At 28.7% G+C, this 16,591-nt stretch overlaps 1 protein-coding gene across 4 annotated transcripts in view; it reads left to right on the top strand.

The window, feature by feature from the left end:
• Positions 1-881: 881 nt before the first annotated feature.
• Positions 882-16,591, top strand: part of LOC123302143 (twitchin) — a 56,970-nt gene continuing 41,260 nt past the window's right edge. For all 4 annotated transcript variants that reach the window (XM_044884950.1, XM_044884948.1, XM_044884949.1 and 1 more), the window contains exons 1-15: positions 882-1,030; positions 1,113-1,353; positions 7,049-7,405; positions 7,685-7,706; positions 7,814-7,976; positions 8,083-8,224; positions 11,684-11,819; positions 11,941-12,144; positions 12,220-12,521; positions 13,055-13,684; positions 13,792-14,093; positions 14,417-14,758; positions 14,873-14,932; positions 15,180-15,230; positions 15,618-15,962. In XM_044884950.1, coding sequence (XP_044740885.1) covers positions 7,093-7,405; positions 7,685-7,706; positions 7,814-7,976; positions 8,083-8,224; positions 11,684-11,819; positions 11,941-12,144; positions 12,220-12,521; positions 13,055-13,684; positions 13,792-14,093; positions 14,417-14,758; positions 14,873-14,932; positions 15,180-15,230; positions 15,618-15,962 — 3,012 coding nt within the window. In that variant the 5' untranslated portion in view covers positions 882-1,030; positions 1,113-1,353; positions 7,049-7,092. The remainder of the gene's footprint in view (positions 1,031-1,112; positions 1,354-7,048; positions 7,406-7,684; positions 7,707-7,813; positions 7,977-8,082; positions 8,225-11,683; positions 11,820-11,940; positions 12,145-12,219; positions 12,522-13,054; positions 13,685-13,791; positions 14,094-14,416; positions 14,759-14,872; positions 14,933-15,179; positions 15,231-15,617; positions 15,963-16,591) is intronic.

Here is a 16,591-nt window from a genome sequence, read left to right as displayed (position 1 = left end):
TCAGTCAAATAATCAATCGTCATGGTCGTATAAGTCATAAACGATGGCACAAAGAAATTTATTGTACAAAGAAGCCAGGAAATTTAATTATCTACAATAAAGATAATTAACATTTTTAGTCTAAAGTGCACGATTTTGAAGATATAACCCAAAACGGTTTTCCTTAAAATGGAGGTGCATTTACATTGAGTACAAGATACTGAACCTAGTAGTCTGAAGTATTAATTGATAGTTGTTAAATAAATACATTTCTTGGTTGATTAAGCTGTTTAAGATGTTAGCTATGATTTTTATTTGTATCAAAAGATTAAATTTCGAAAGTAGGTAAGTTTTTTAATTAAAGGTGATAAACATAAAGAGTTAGATAGCAGTTAGCACACCTAGCTAACACCTAGCACCTAACACCTGCCTGGTATTGATATCTAATTCAAATAGCTAAAGCTGATAGTGTTCATCTAAGTTTTTATTTGTAGGTATGTAATTATTAATTAAATATTGCCAGAAATTACAGCGTTGTATGTGTGTGTACTTGAAATGAAATAAGTGCGGGTGGGATTCATAATATAATGTATACTTATAGATATTTATATGCATACATTTATTTTAATATTGTATATGTATGTTGAACGTTATACGTTATACGTTATACGTTATATGTTACGCCGTTCATACGTTCAACACGTTACAATTACAATTACAATAACATGACTGAGTATTACTAGCACCTATTGAACTGAGTAATGTAAGTGTAAGTGTAAATTAGAGTGAGTACACTACTTAGACTTACAGAATAGAATGAGAGAGATCACTGAGAGGCAGTGAGAGTGGAGTGGGAGTGAATTGTAAAAGCACAGATCTCACACAACATCTAAATTAAAGTGTTATGTTGAACGATTAAACATTAGTGCTTGGGCCAAGCACAACGCGCGCGACTCGAACGATCAAGCATTCGCAAGTACGGCTGCTCTTTCAATAATTGAATTAATTTTGTATTTGTTAATTGTTGTTAAAAAATTATAATTAAAGTAAAGTAAGTCAAATATACATAGCATAGCAGTCAGTTGTCAAATCAAAATAAATATAATTAAAAAAGTGCCTTTTTTTATTTAAAGTTCAGGTTACAGTCAGTGCAGGTTCATTACTACAGTCTACAGTCTACAGTCTACAGTAAAGTGCAGGGTGTTTTAAATAATTATTTAGTTTTTTTTATTAAATTAAAAAAACAACAAATTAATTAAAATAAAATCAAGTTCAATTAAATCAAATAATTAAACAAATTAAACAACATCAATTCAATCAGCTCAAAATCAAGTTGGTTGATTGATTCATTGATTTACAATAAAAATTCAAATAGTAAGTTCAATAAATTAATTATAATTACAATTAAATATCATTTAAATATTTCATTAAAATTAATCATTTATTAAAAATTAATAAATAGGTATTAAATTACATTGTTGAATTCACAAATTTGTATTATTGTGTTATAATTAATTGTTTTATATTAAATTTACTATTCAACAATCAAATCAATACTTGTTTATTAATACATTTTCATAATTATAAATTATTATTAATTATTTTAATATTTTTAAATCCTAAAATACCGTTACCAAGTGATCTAGATCTAGTTATAGATAATGATTTATAACTTTATAATACTTATCTATAACTTGTTATAGATAAGTATATTATATTTATTACATATATTTATTAAATTCAATGCAGTTTTTATACATACCTTGTATTAAAGGTATAATTCTTGTGTACAGTTTATTGTTTAATATAATTAATAATTTATTTATATTAATAAATCATCACTACTAATTAATTAATTAGTATTTAGTTTTTAATAGTGATTTAAAATCTAATATAAATTCAATTAGATACAAATACAATATTTAAAACAACCCAGTCACCCAATCTCGTCATATTATCAGTTGATCAGTGACAATTATATCAATAGTAGTGTAAAGATTAAAAAAAAAAACCTTATAAAAAGTAGTTAAGTTGGGTAGTGATTGATACCTATTTTGGAAATGATCCAATAATCTACAACTATAAGTGATTCACAAAAATTTGATCACGACGCGTCGCGTCACGTCACGTCATGTCAACTCATTCTAATATTGTTCTGATATCTGATGTGATTAAAAGTTATATTAATTATTATTAATTTAATTGAATTTTGATATTTGTATAATAATAAATAATAATCAATTAAAGTAGTAATAGTAATCGAGTCCAGTTGTTAGGTCCAGTCGTTCCTGTTTGAGCCTGTTTAAATTAATAGTAGATAGTTAAAAATAAACAGCGCAATCTTGTGATTTGTTGTTCAGAATGTATTGTAACGTAGTCTGTAGACTGTAACAGTCAGTTTTACACTGTCTATTCAACATAACACAAATAGGTAACCCTACTGATACATGTTGTACCTACAATATAAAATATAAAATCATTGCAATTGGCTGAATTTTAAAAATTCTATAGTTTTTAAAATTTATTTTTATAAAAGTATATACCTACCTACCTACCTACCTATCATATCGTATATGTGTGATATGTTTGTGATGTTTGCAGTAGATTGTAGATACACTAGCATACTGTAATAAGTATGTGATGTATCTATATGTGTGTATGTATGTGTTGTTGAAATTTGAGCAAGAATTATTATGGCATCGAACCAAAATTTTGATTCTGGAATGTATGTGATATTACATGATAATTGATCAATTTTCATTTGGACTAAATTTAAATTCAATCCTTCTATTATAACATTATATAAAATTTATTAAAAATAACAAATACCAGAATGTGCTTGCTTTATTTTTAGTTTTCAAATCAAAATTAACTTATTTTTTTTAACTATACCGTACACTTTGTGTAGGCGGCTGAATTTAAGTGTTGCGCCAATAATTCAACATTTTTTTAAGACTTTTATAAATTTTTATTATTGAATTGAATAAGTTGGGTTGAGAGTTGAGACACTAACAAGTAGTGAGCAGTCAGCAGCCAGTAGTCAATGTTGTGTTGAACATCGAAGATTATGTACCTAGCTATTAATAGAATAGAATAGAAATATAAATATTTAAATATGTATCATCCATCTATCTAAATAGCTACTACTACTAACAACTTATTTTTAAGTTTCAATTTGGCAATTGAAAATATTTTGGGTCTATTGCCATTTTGGTAATTTTTTTACAGAATCGGTAGGTATTACTAATATTGGAGACTTTCAAAAAACAGATAGAAATACTAGTTTTACTACGTATTACTTACTAGAAGTAATACAGTATTCCTTGTCTCAAATCAAGTTTTGTTTTCCCTTATTTTTGAGGCAAATAAACTGTATTTTTCTGTTTCTTTGCAGAATATAAGATGCATTTTGATTGAATAAATATGATTAGTAAATATTATAATAATACTTGGTATAATATAATATAATATAATTAAGTTAAATACCTAAGTAATAGATAAAGTATTTAATAATCAAGTATAAACTAAACTTACTTAAATAATATAACTGTTACTTATTTACAAATAAATAATTTCAATCAACTTAATAACATAAGTATAGGTGATAAGTACATTAATAAGTAGTACCTGTATTACCGAGCTTTACTCGATATTTTTTTAATTAAAAAGGCAGAAATTTTATCACTTATATAAGAATCATATTAAATGTCTCCACACAAACACCAATGTCCCGGTTACGTACTTTATTTCGTCACCCATAGATGTCAAGATGAGTCATATTTTGCAGTCACTGTTTCAGTTTTTTTCTGAAAACACGGATAAAATGACATGTTCTAAAAATGAAACTTAGCTAGATAGATTTTTCTCCCCAAAAACCCCCTGCATACTAATTTTCATAAAAATCGTTGGAGCCGTCAGATTGCTGACTATAATTATATAGTATATTCTTAGGTAATGCCATACTGAATGCAATATTAAGGGAATAGAAGCGTTAGCAATATAACGAGTCAATGAGATATAGACATCAATAGCCCATACTGGTTGGCGATACCCACAATACTTATAGTACTATAATGCTAACACAGATACTATATGCATTTATTTATATACCATACTAGAATTGTAGTAAATGCGATAAATTTCTTACCGTTTTGTTCGTAACCTACAAATTATTGCTTATAATATGATATAAGTATGATAATAATAACATTAAAATATATAAACAATAATATAATGTATCTGTATTTATGATGAACTATACATCTATTGATTATATTGAACTATGTACCTCAGCGTCACAAAATCTGCACTGAGCAAATGTAAAAAAAGGTGCCATACTTTTTTCTCTTAAATATATTTGGTAATTTATTTAAAATATATTAGTTGATATATACTTATCAATAAAAGTTTAGAACTTTTATTGATTTAATAAATATGGAATATCAACTTGTGCAGATTTTGTAACGCAGAGATACCTATCTAATAATAGGTAATTTAATATTTATTACAAATTCAATCTTATGACCACTATTGTAATATAGTGGATATAATTACGAGTTGGCTGGGTTGAGTTTGTCGACTATAGATGAGTTATTAGGTTCTGAAGGTTGTTGCCCTTGCGTTCAAAAAATGGAACACTTATTATAATTATTCAATATTAATTACTGATAGTGATTGTGACTGTCTGGTTACTGATGAAGGCTATTTAGTTATTAGTTTTAAAGTTTGCTGACAGCAAATATAATATAATCAGCAGTCATATCATGATTGATACAACATTGCACTGATAAGATTAGCTTTATCCAGTTCCAACCCCAGTTATAGGTTAGGTCTTGACTAACCCCTTTTCTCCCGACTCTACTTACACCCACTTCTTTTCTCACACAGAAACGAAAATAGAAAGATATAGTGTGCATAAAACAGTTAATGAAAATTGTAAGCGCACAAAATCATGGTTGCGTCCGTCTAAATAAGTCTGTCTGTTGGTTAAAGGGTTAATTAAAATTTTGGATTGAATATGAGTGTTTGATGGTTACTTGATAATTTAACTGTATTTGAAATAAATAAATATTAAGTTAGACTTAGAATTAATTAATTTTAATAAACATAAATATGATAAAATAATAGTTGATGATAGAAATGTAATTGTAGATGATAGCCAGTTGTACTTCTTATACAAGTACAACTTGTACAAGTAAGTTCTGATACATTCAATCAAATTTTAAGTGAATTACAATAATAATAAATATAATATAATATTAATAATATAGGTTTAGTTGATGACTCAGTGAATATATAACTCAGTGTTCTAAATTTAGTATTTAAGACTGACTTAACAATTTTATTACGTGAATCGTCCGTAATTCGTAAACTGTTATTGTTATTCTGTTGCTACAGTCAAGTCAACAGTTAACAGTCACAATCATAACACAAGTATGTATATCTATATGTATCTATATAAGTATGTCTTGTGTCTTATCTTACATATTTTTTTAAATAAATATTTTAGTGAAATCCAGTGTTAGAATTTCATTGGATTGGTCAATAATTCATACACAAACACACATTAACATATAAAAGTTAAAACAATATTTGGCAAACGTTAGCCCCCACGTTCCACGATACGCCCACAATCCACCTTACTTACTTCTTTACTTAATACTTACTTACTTCAACTTCAGTTAGTTACTTAGTTGACTCGACTACTGTATTGCACTATAACTGTATTTGTATTTGTATAACTATAATAATATTTCTGTTGGCGTTTGTCTTAAAATATATAGGTCGTAGGTATTTGGTGCGGGTGTTATTTATAGAATTCACTTACTAGAACTACAATAATAACACTGATTCATATAAAATTTCTTGATTATTTCATTGATTCAATTTTGTAAATCTGTAGTCATTTGTAATTTTATTAATTGTAATCTATAATCTGTAATATTGTAGCTATATCAAAAACTCCCTTACCTACTTATTAATATAGGTTAAGATAGCTACCTGTTACCTGTATACCCATTAATATATTTAGAATTAATTAATTATTAAAATTACATTTAATGATAAGTTAAATTATATACAGGGTGTTCTATTATTGCGTGTAGAACTTTCGTTTCCTGAATAAGTTGAGAAAAAAGAGAAGAAAATGTTCTTTATCAAATTTGGATCTGAGGCCTAATTGACGAGATAATTATCCTACTCTTATTATAATCAATTAAGAAAAAATACATTCCTCAAAATCAAATTCATTCAATAAAACGTAGTAGAAGGAGTGATTTAAATGCAAATTTACTACCAAAAAAAAAACTATTTGGCTACTTATATTATTATAAAAACTAACCCTTAAAAAACCAAGTACTATTACACTCCCTTTCTTTGTAAAGTAATTTTTGTATGCAACTTATCGTACGAAAATCACATACCTTGATTAAAACGGACCGTAATTTAACCTTTACCTTTATTTTTTCATTACTTATTACTGATAGATATTATTTACAGATAGTATGGATGAGTAGAAAGCCAGTGTTACTGTTTAGTTTTATCTATACTATAACTTTAAAAAAACTCTCTAACTTTCTTTGAAATGGATGATCATCATATTTTTTTCCAACATTTTTTAAAAACTAAGAATGGTTCCTTACTAATAATGAGACTTACGTGGTTTATATACTCAGAATACCTTTAAGGAACCCTCACCTACCTTTAAGGAACCATTTTCAGTTAAAAAATATGAAGTTTTTGAAATGATCGATTCAACTAAGCTTTACTATTTACTATAGATTGTGACATAAACATTTTGTTGATGTCCTAATCTCACAATGATATAATTATTATTAGTGAATTGGTGTGACGTGTGTCTGTGTCTTGTGTTTGTATCTGTATCTAGAAACTATCATTCATTCTTATATTTATTTAAAAATTTGGCGTCTTTACTTTTCGTAGACAACAACTGGCACCGACTAGATCCACTCATAGTTTAGATAAGCTCATATCCATTACATTTCAAGAATATAATTGAACTATCAATTGATTTATTTACAAGTTTGATTTTTGTTTTGAATATTTACAGACCCAATTAAGTTGATGCTGAATTCGTAGAAACAACAAAGAAGTATGGGAGTAGCGGACGATTTTGCTCCCAGCTTCACGCAGAAGCCCGCACTTCGACAAGAAGACGATGGAAATCGTCTTATATTTGAATGCCAATTGTTGGCATCTCCAAAACCAGATATACAATGGTTTCGTAGTGATGAACTTTTAACTGAGGATCATAGGACTGTTTTCAAATTACAATCAATCGATACAAACAAGTACACAGTTGTGTTAGAGCTCGACGATGTCATTGAAACGGATGCTGGCCTTTACAAAGTTAAGGCGAAAAATAAGATGGGCGAAGTTGCAGCCTCAATTAATTTGAATTTCAGTCGTAAGTTTTAGTTTTTTTTTATCACTAATATCAAAAAATAAAAAGATAAAATCTTGAATAATTCAGATTTTATTTTTTTTTTATCCTATTTTTTTAAACCTAACTAGTACTGAATAACTAGTATTAAATCACCCTTAGCGTTCTATACTACTAAGACAGGTTCCCCGAGTCCCTCCAGAGACCCCTTATTCAAGAATTATTTATTGAATTATAATTATTATTTTAATAAAATAAATGTACCTAATTAATAACCGTTTCTTTTGTTTTGTTCCCGAACAGCTATGGACGAGCCTAGAGAAAAGTAAGTATTTATTTATTGTATCAGATCATAACCATAGCCATAGACTTATAGTCATAATCATGGTCATAGCCTATAATCTATACTGATCATTTATATACCACTTATAGACAAATTGATGGTATTGCACCAACATTTTCGAAGAAGCCGGCTATTAGGCAAGAAGAGGACGGAAAGCGTTTGCTGTTCGAATGTCGCATACAAGCTGATCCTAAACCAACAGTAACCTGGTGGCATAATGCAAGCCAGGTTAAAGAATCACCCCGTCATAAGGTACTTATTAGCATTATGTGTAGTGTTTGAATCGATGACCTATGTAACATGTGACATGTGACAACATTGACACACGTTACTTGATCCAACTATATTTTATTTTCAGCTATTGATTGATAAAGATGGACACTCATACTTTGCGACACTTGAAATTAAAAATGTCACTGTTGAGGATGCTGGCAAATATAAAGTGACCGCGAAGAATGAGTTGGGAGAAAGCAACGCAACAATTAGCTTAAATTTTGACAGTAAGTTCAAATATCTGGCTTTCATCCTTTTATCTTTGAAAAAGCTTATTTTAATGATTTTAATTCAGTTTGTAAACAATGTTCTTTTCTTGATTTGTTTTGAACACCTATTTATCTACCTACAATACATATTTATGGTTACCAGACCTCCATTACACATTACAACGACTTCAATATTGCTATCTACTAGTTAGTAGGTATAGGTACTAAATACTGGCAATTAGTATCATGTAAACAATCACTATTCTACGACCTACGAACAGTTGGACCTTAGACCAACTCAGGAGCTACTTATAGAGGACTTTGACTTTGAAATGAGTTGCATTTCAAAACAACAATATTTGAAATTTGTTAGACAGTATATTTCTTTCATACAAACAACTTATGCGTTTGTGTCAACCTCACCACTCAACCCCGTGCAGTAGGTGTATCACATTTGTGGCCCCATTCGCCATATTTGATCTCGCAATGAAGTTAAGACAACCTCATATCGGTTGGTATTAAGAATTTTTTTTCAGTATATGTAAAACCTACTTATGTTAAACTTGGCTCTATATTCAATCTTATTAAGTTCATTACGATTACAGGTACATAACAAACATTACAATTACATTTAATTTTCAAACAAACAAGAGAAGAACATGCCTTATTCTATTTAATGCTTCTGTTTCTGTTTTTGTTTATGTTCTGTTCTTTTGTTATTAAATTATCAGTCAGTTCAAGTCTACATCTTTTATATACTTGCTATACAGCAAAGAATATAAGATAAAAGAAGAAGTCGCGTATACGGGCACGAGGGCCATCTGGTAATTTGTGACGTGTTATTACGATATTATTACACAGAGTAATGGAAGCTTGCTGGGCTCATAACCGAGAGGTCCTTAGATCAAAACTACGCTACACTTTAATAAAATTATGAAGGTTAAGAGCGTTTTCGATTGGACGCAACTACAGGAGGCTTTAAAACTCGTATACTCTTTTTTACTATTGCCAATAATGGGAGCCTTTTCTTCTATCTTATACTCTTTGCTATAAAGTATGTTAAATGTAGTTAAATGAAGTGAAGTAAGTTATTTCACTTAATTGATTTAATATTGATTCATTTACCTTACCAGATTAATTAATTTAATTAATTAATTCATTTGTAATTAATAAAATGTAACTTTGTTAACTTTATAAATCATAAATTACCTACAATGCATTTATCACTTATAAGTAAGATAAGTTATAAGTGATACATTAACTTACTTAAACAAAGAACAACTTAAACTAAAACAGCTTACACAATATTAGTTAGATAAGTACTATTTGTACCTATAAGCTATAAATACTTAAGTTTTATTTTTGTTTTAGTCAAATAAATAAATGTGTTTGTTTGATTTGATGCGTGAGTTATTAATAAATTCGCCAACAACAGTGCATGCCCGCTACGCTAAATTTTGCCGTAAATTTGATGCTATTTTTTATAATTTTAGTTTAGTCAATATATAAATGGCATATGAATATTAGCAACAATCAGCCACAAAATTACTATTTTTTACCTACTTACATGACACTACTACAATAGTAACAGTCAGTAACAGTGACAATAACTGTAAACTGTATCTGTTACAAAACAGTAGCCTTTGTACAAAAGCCGTGATTAGATAATAGATCCATAGAGATCATTATATACGATTGATATCATTGTAGGTATAGGTGGTATCTGCTTTTATTTAAAATTTATTTTTTACTTTTTATTTATATTTGTACATATACCTAATGATGTAACTTAAACATATACAGCTACACACTGACACACCAACATACAATTACATAACCTACCATATGACTCAAAATACTCTACACACGTCTACACTATACAGGTTGGATTTTATACTGTTTTCCATGATCAAATATGTAGTAAGAAGAGCTTTTATGGGCATTGATATTTATAAGACAAGGAAAGACTCTTCAGATAATTAATAGATGATGAACAAGTAATCATAAAATTTATTATTTTAAATTCAATGTGTGTACTGACTGACTAGAATCTGAATAAGTTCGTTATCGGTAGCTTACTGCTTGGCAAATAATAAATGTAATGATTGCTTACACATAATCTATGAATTGTCTATCAAGGGTCTTTCCTTGTCTTATAAATAAGAATGTCCATAAAAACTCTTCGTACTGATCATGGAAAACAGTATAAAATCGAATCTGCATACTACAACTACATGATCATGACTTAATAGCTAAATCTAAATAATATGGGATATTTTTGAACGTACAAGAACATTCAAAATTATCTCACTACAACTATTTTATTGTTTTTTTTATTTTTTTTTTAACATAACCCAATTTAATTTTTTTTTTTTTTATTACATAAAATTATTGTACATAGGACACTAAATTTTTTAAGTCGCACAAATAACCAAAACCAAATTTAGACTTTTGTATGCCATAAGACACGAAGCGTCCTTTTTTGACTCTTATTTTTTAGGTTTTTATATATAAATCAATCAATCACTCAATTAATTGAATTTCCTGCAATTTTTTATCGTAGCGGAAGTGTGGCGAACGTCCAACGCGAACGAATCAATTATACCTAATTAATTATACTTATAGATCTATGATGATTTTGTTGTTGGATCAGTATGAGTACAACAGTTACAGTAGCACTGTAGTACCATTGTACTCAACAATCAGTAATCAGTAGGTACTAAGTACCTATCAATCTTGAATGTAGCAGACAACTGAAAAACTAAACTATTATAGATTTAAAAAAAAAAATATAGTAGGTAAACTGTTAGAGAATACCAGAAGTCTGATTGCCTGTAAGTTGATGCGATATGCGAAGCGAGAGAGAAGACTGTCAGTAAGTTCCTTCGTGTCCTTGTCTAAATCATATGTACATATATACTTATTATATGTTATATGCATTAGACAAGAGGAACAGAGGAACTTACTCAAGTAGCAGTCTTCTCTCTCGATTCACATATTGCATCCACTTACAGGCTAGTGTTCTCTATCTTCATACCACTATGAGGTAAACTCAGTAACTTTGGTGTTGTGATAATTTGAAAATAGATTAATAATTTTAAATTTAAATGAAAGGATTAAAATCAAAATGAATGTCTGCTAAATTGAAGAGAATGATTGAAATTTGATAGTTTTGAAATGAATATCTATAGGTATCTCTATCTAATATAAATATTTATAGGTAGATATGATATCTATAGGTATACAAGTACCTGCATTACTAGGTTAGGTACAAAATCAATCAATACCTAAATAAATTTAACAAAGGAATGCCTGTATATTTTTTGAATTACTAAAACCAATTGCACAAGTAAATTCTAGTATTTTGATCACAATTCAATCAATAATTATTGATTGTGATCAGCACAATTACCATAGCTAGGTATTAGGTTATATTTAGCAAAAAGTAGCAGGTTTAGGGATCGTTTTTGAATATAGGCGATGAAGCTCCAGTTCCTGACGATGGAATCAAACCAACATTCACTGAACGACCAGTTATTCGACAATCAGAGGATGGAAACAAAATAACATTTGAATGCCGATGTGTTGGCGATCCAAAACCAGAAATAACTTGGTAAGTTGTAACTTAGTATAACTTATAAATGTCATAATTTATAATTTACAATATATATTTTAATTATTAATTATACCTACCTAGCTAGGTATATATTTTAATTAATTATTTATGATCACAGGTATCACGGTAAAGAAGTAATTAATGCTGGAGGTCGTTTTACAATATCGTTGGAAGAAGATCAAAAGTTGTACCATATGGCTCGTTTGGAAATAAGTAGTGTACAAACATCGGATAGTGGGGAGTATAGAGCAGTGGCCAAAAATAAGCACGGCGAGGGTACGGCTACCATCAATTTAAATTTCGAGGGTGGTGGCAAACCTAAGTTAGTAGCATGCAAATCATTCGTCAAAACAAATGAGACGAAATTTTCTTTAAAAAAATTTCTTATTTAAATTAGAATTCCCGACGGAAAACCACCCCGTTTTCCGAAAAAACCGACTATCACTCAAGATGGTGATATACTTATTATGGAATGTATACTCGAAGCAAACCCTGTACCAGAAATCACATGGTATCAGGGTAACAAAGTTATAGAAGAAGGATCACGTATTCGAATGTCACGTAAGGCGACCGGAAAAGACACTTACGTGTTAACGTTAGAAATATCGAATCCAACACGAGAAGATGGCGGCAACTACCGTTGTAATGCATTCAACAGTTATGGAGAGTCGAATGCAAATATTGCTCTAAACTTCCAAGGTATGCTCACCAAAACATATCCCATTAGGATAATATTAGGATATCAATTAGCAAGCAATTTATTGCTAATAGCCACATAATAAACCTTAAACCTAATACCTAATTGGAATATGTTTTGGGTACATCATTTGTGGGTCATTGGTCATTGGCCAATTGATTGGATGGATGATAGTAATACATAACATGAATATGAATTCAATCAACTCAATCAATTACTATACAATGAACTGCAGAATAAAGACTTTTGTTTGTTTTAGGAACCCTTCATAAAAGCACGCTTCTGTCTTATTTTGTAAATAATTACTTATAATTAGTTATAAACAAATTAAATTATACATATACGTAGCTAATTAGTATAGATATACTTATATTTATACTTAATTAGTAGCTAATTAACTAATATTACATAATATGTATAAGAAAGATTTTTTATTTACAGGATTTTATAACAGAATTTTATTACCTACCGTTATTTGGTAATTTACTTTCAATTGAATTGAATCGATATAATTTGAATTGTCTCTAATTTACAGGTGGTGATGATGGCGGATTAGCGCCCTCATTTATCGAAAAACCAAAGATTATTTCCGACGAAACTGGTAGTTTGATTACAATGAAATGTAAATGCAAAGCAAATCCAAAACCAGTAGTGACTTGGTACAAAGAAAAAACAACTGTTATTAAAGAATCTTCACGATTTATGATCAAATCTGTGGAAATTGAAAAAGATATTTACGAACTAACATTACAAATCAAAGATCCAGCTGGACCTGATGGCGGCACATATCAATGTCATGTCAAGAATGACAACGGTGAAAGTAATGCCAACTTAAATTTGAATATTGAGGCAGAACCAGAACCAGAAGGAGATGGACCACAGTTTGTTGAAAAACCAAAGATCACATCAAAGGATAACGGTAAACTAGTTATTATGGAATGCAAAGTGAAAGCTACACCTGAACCAAAGATCGTTTGGTTTAGAGAAGGCAAAGAAATTAAAGCTAGTTCTAAAATTGTAATGACAGTGAATAAAACATCGACTAGCGAATATCACATTAAATTAGAACTTAAAGATCCTGATCCAGAAGATTCTGGCTTGTATAAATGTAACATCAAGAATAGTTTGGGTGAACTAAATGCAAATCTTACACTTAATATTGAAAGTAAGTTATTTTATAAATTATATAATATAATATCATATGATATAATATAATATAATATTATATAATATATAGAAAGAAAATATTAAGTAAGTTCTTCTTTCTTTTAGTTATACCCGTTATTAAAGAAAAACCAAAAGTTATTAAAATTGTTAAAAAGAAAACAGTTATTGTTGAATGTACTGTGCTCAGTAAGTTTGCACCAGATTGTACTTGGTTCAAAGAATCAACAGCTATACGAAAGGACTCACGCCATCAAGTCCATATAGAACAAGTTAAAGAAGGTGAATTCGCTGTTAAATTAGAAATCAATGATGTGCAACAAACTGATAAAGGTGCATACAAATTGGTTGCCAAAAACGAGAAAGGTGAAGCTGTGTCACAAGTTGTCCAAGTTACTGAAATACCTGAGGTATTTAAAACAATTCATATTATTTACATCTATTTTATTATATTCAATTTTTAATAATAGATATTAGGTAGGTACTACTGTATTATTTACTATAGTACCTACCTAGCTAGGACCCTAAAACTATCAGCTGTAAAGTAGGTACTATAGGTAAGTAGATAGGTACCTACTTATATCTTTTATTATATATATATATCAAAAAGTTTATAATATACTTAATATTATAATAAAATTATATAATATAATATAATATAATATAAAATATAAAAATGTATTATATTATATTTATTATTGTGACGTGAGTATACATATCTTAAATTAAAAAGGATAAGAAAAAAGAAGAAGAAGAAGAAGAGAAAAAGAAAGTAGAGAAAAAGAAAGAAGAAGAGAAAAAGAAAGAAGAGGAGAAAAAGAAAGAAGAGGAGAAAAAGAAAGAAGAAGAGAAAAAGAAAGAAGAGGAGAAGAAGAAAGTAGAAGAAAAGAAACAAGCAGTAAAGAAAGAAGAAGAAAAGAAAGTTGAGGAAAAGAAACAAGCAGTAAAGAAAGACGAGGAAAAGAAAGTTGAAGAAAAGAAAGCAGTAGCAAAGAAAGAGGAGGAAAAGAAAGCAGAAGTAAGGAAAGCATCTTTGGTTAATAACACGGAAACAAAATCAGCTGTATCGAAAAAAGTAATTGTAAACACTTACAAACAGTTACTAGAAATGTGTTTTGTTATTTGTAAACACATTCTTAGTAATTGAAGTGTACTTAGATTTATTTGTTGTATATTAATTGATTTACAGGTCGAAGAACTTAAAACCGAAAGTAGAAGATCATCTGTTATTAAAACATCTACATCTGAGGTAAAACATCTGCATACAAATACAAGAATACTAATAATACCAATACATATAATCATACTAATTAATAAATACCAGACCTATATACATTTTACATTTTGTGTTTTATCATTATCTACCAACCTACCCACTTACTTACCTAATCAATATAAGTTTGTTTTGTTTTGTTTAATTCAACCTACCTACCTATACTAATACTAATTTATTGTACATAAGTTCACACTACTTATTACCTTATTTGTAAATATAGAGTGACGATTCCAGACCAGGTTCAAGGAGGACATCAATCATTGAAAATACGGTAAGCAAACTCGATATTGACTCGATGTTAACATGTACTAATCAATCAAAACCATGTACTTTTTGATTATCATTTGTCCATTGACATTGACATAGACATTGGCACTGACAGAGACATTGACGTTCAATGTTATTTATAATATGTTAGTTATATCTATAGTACCTGATATATGACTGAATGTGTTCTAATTCATCTCTACTTAAATAAAAGTAGGCTAAGTCTAGTCAACATTAATAATAAATTAAAGTTTTGTAAACAATACAATTAATCAAAGGTGTACCTGTATTCTGTATAATAATCAATATCAAATTTTATTTCTATGTTCTTTATTTTTTGACAAACAAACTATTATTACTATTATTTATCAATTACATTCCATTGTATTAGTCTTCTGCCAATGAGTCTGCGGCTACCACTGAATCTACTACCATTATCATTGAAGAGAAAAAGACCGAACCAAAACCTAAACGTCCAATACCAAAAAAAGAATTACAAGAGACATTTATTGGTGGTTTCCAATTAAAACCAGTCAAACGTGAACCGAAAGAGAAAAAAGATGATAAAGATGGTGTTGGATTAAAAAAGGTTGAAACAGATAAACTAGAAAAGATTGAAGATGGTTCAAAAGCACAATTAAAAGGTTTTGAACGCACTGACATTCAATTATCTGAAGGCATGAAAGCTGAATTACAAACGTATGAACGTAAAGAATCAATAAAAGCTGATAAGAAGGTAACCATCAGCATGTCTCTCAATGAAGACTGTCTGTCTACCTCTGTCTCTGTTTCTTATCTTATGCACTTCTTTCAAAAAGTTTATGACTAAAGTGTCTCTGTTTCTACCTGTTGTACTATAATTTAGTATACTGTACTCTTTTATATGTTGTATCTTCTATGTCTTCTATTCTTTTCTTTCATCTTTAACTATTATAACTATCAACTAAATTGTGTCTATCAGCTATCAGTTTTCAACTGTATTACATACAGACTTAATAATTCTATAAACTACTCTAAACTTAAGGATAAATAAACAATTTTATTCAAAATAATTTTATGTAACTTAATACATATTTATCTTATCTTATCTTATCTTACTTTATCTAAAACTACAGCTACAGCTACACCTATATATCTATATCTTTATCTACACAGCTATGTGTCTTTATATTTATTCTACCTATACTATTCTCTATTTTTAATGTTACTATTCTTTACTCTTATCTTTATTCTTATACTACTTATCTACACTTATTTACTGTTATTTATTTATTTATCTTCTTATAATTCTTAATGAATTAAATATCATCAGTATCTACTTATACTATAATACTACAATAAGCAAAGAGTTTAAATAGATAGAGA

This window comes from Chrysoperla carnea, chromosome X (genome assembly GCF_905475395.1).
Source record: "Chrysoperla carnea chromosome X, inChrCarn1.1, whole genome shotgun sequence".
Taxonomy (NCBI): Eukaryota; Metazoa; Arthropoda; class Insecta; order Neuroptera; family Chrysopidae; genus Chrysoperla; species Chrysoperla carnea.
The sequence above is the reverse complement of the archived record's forward strand: the minus strand, read 5'-3'. Positions and strand labels throughout refer to the sequence as shown.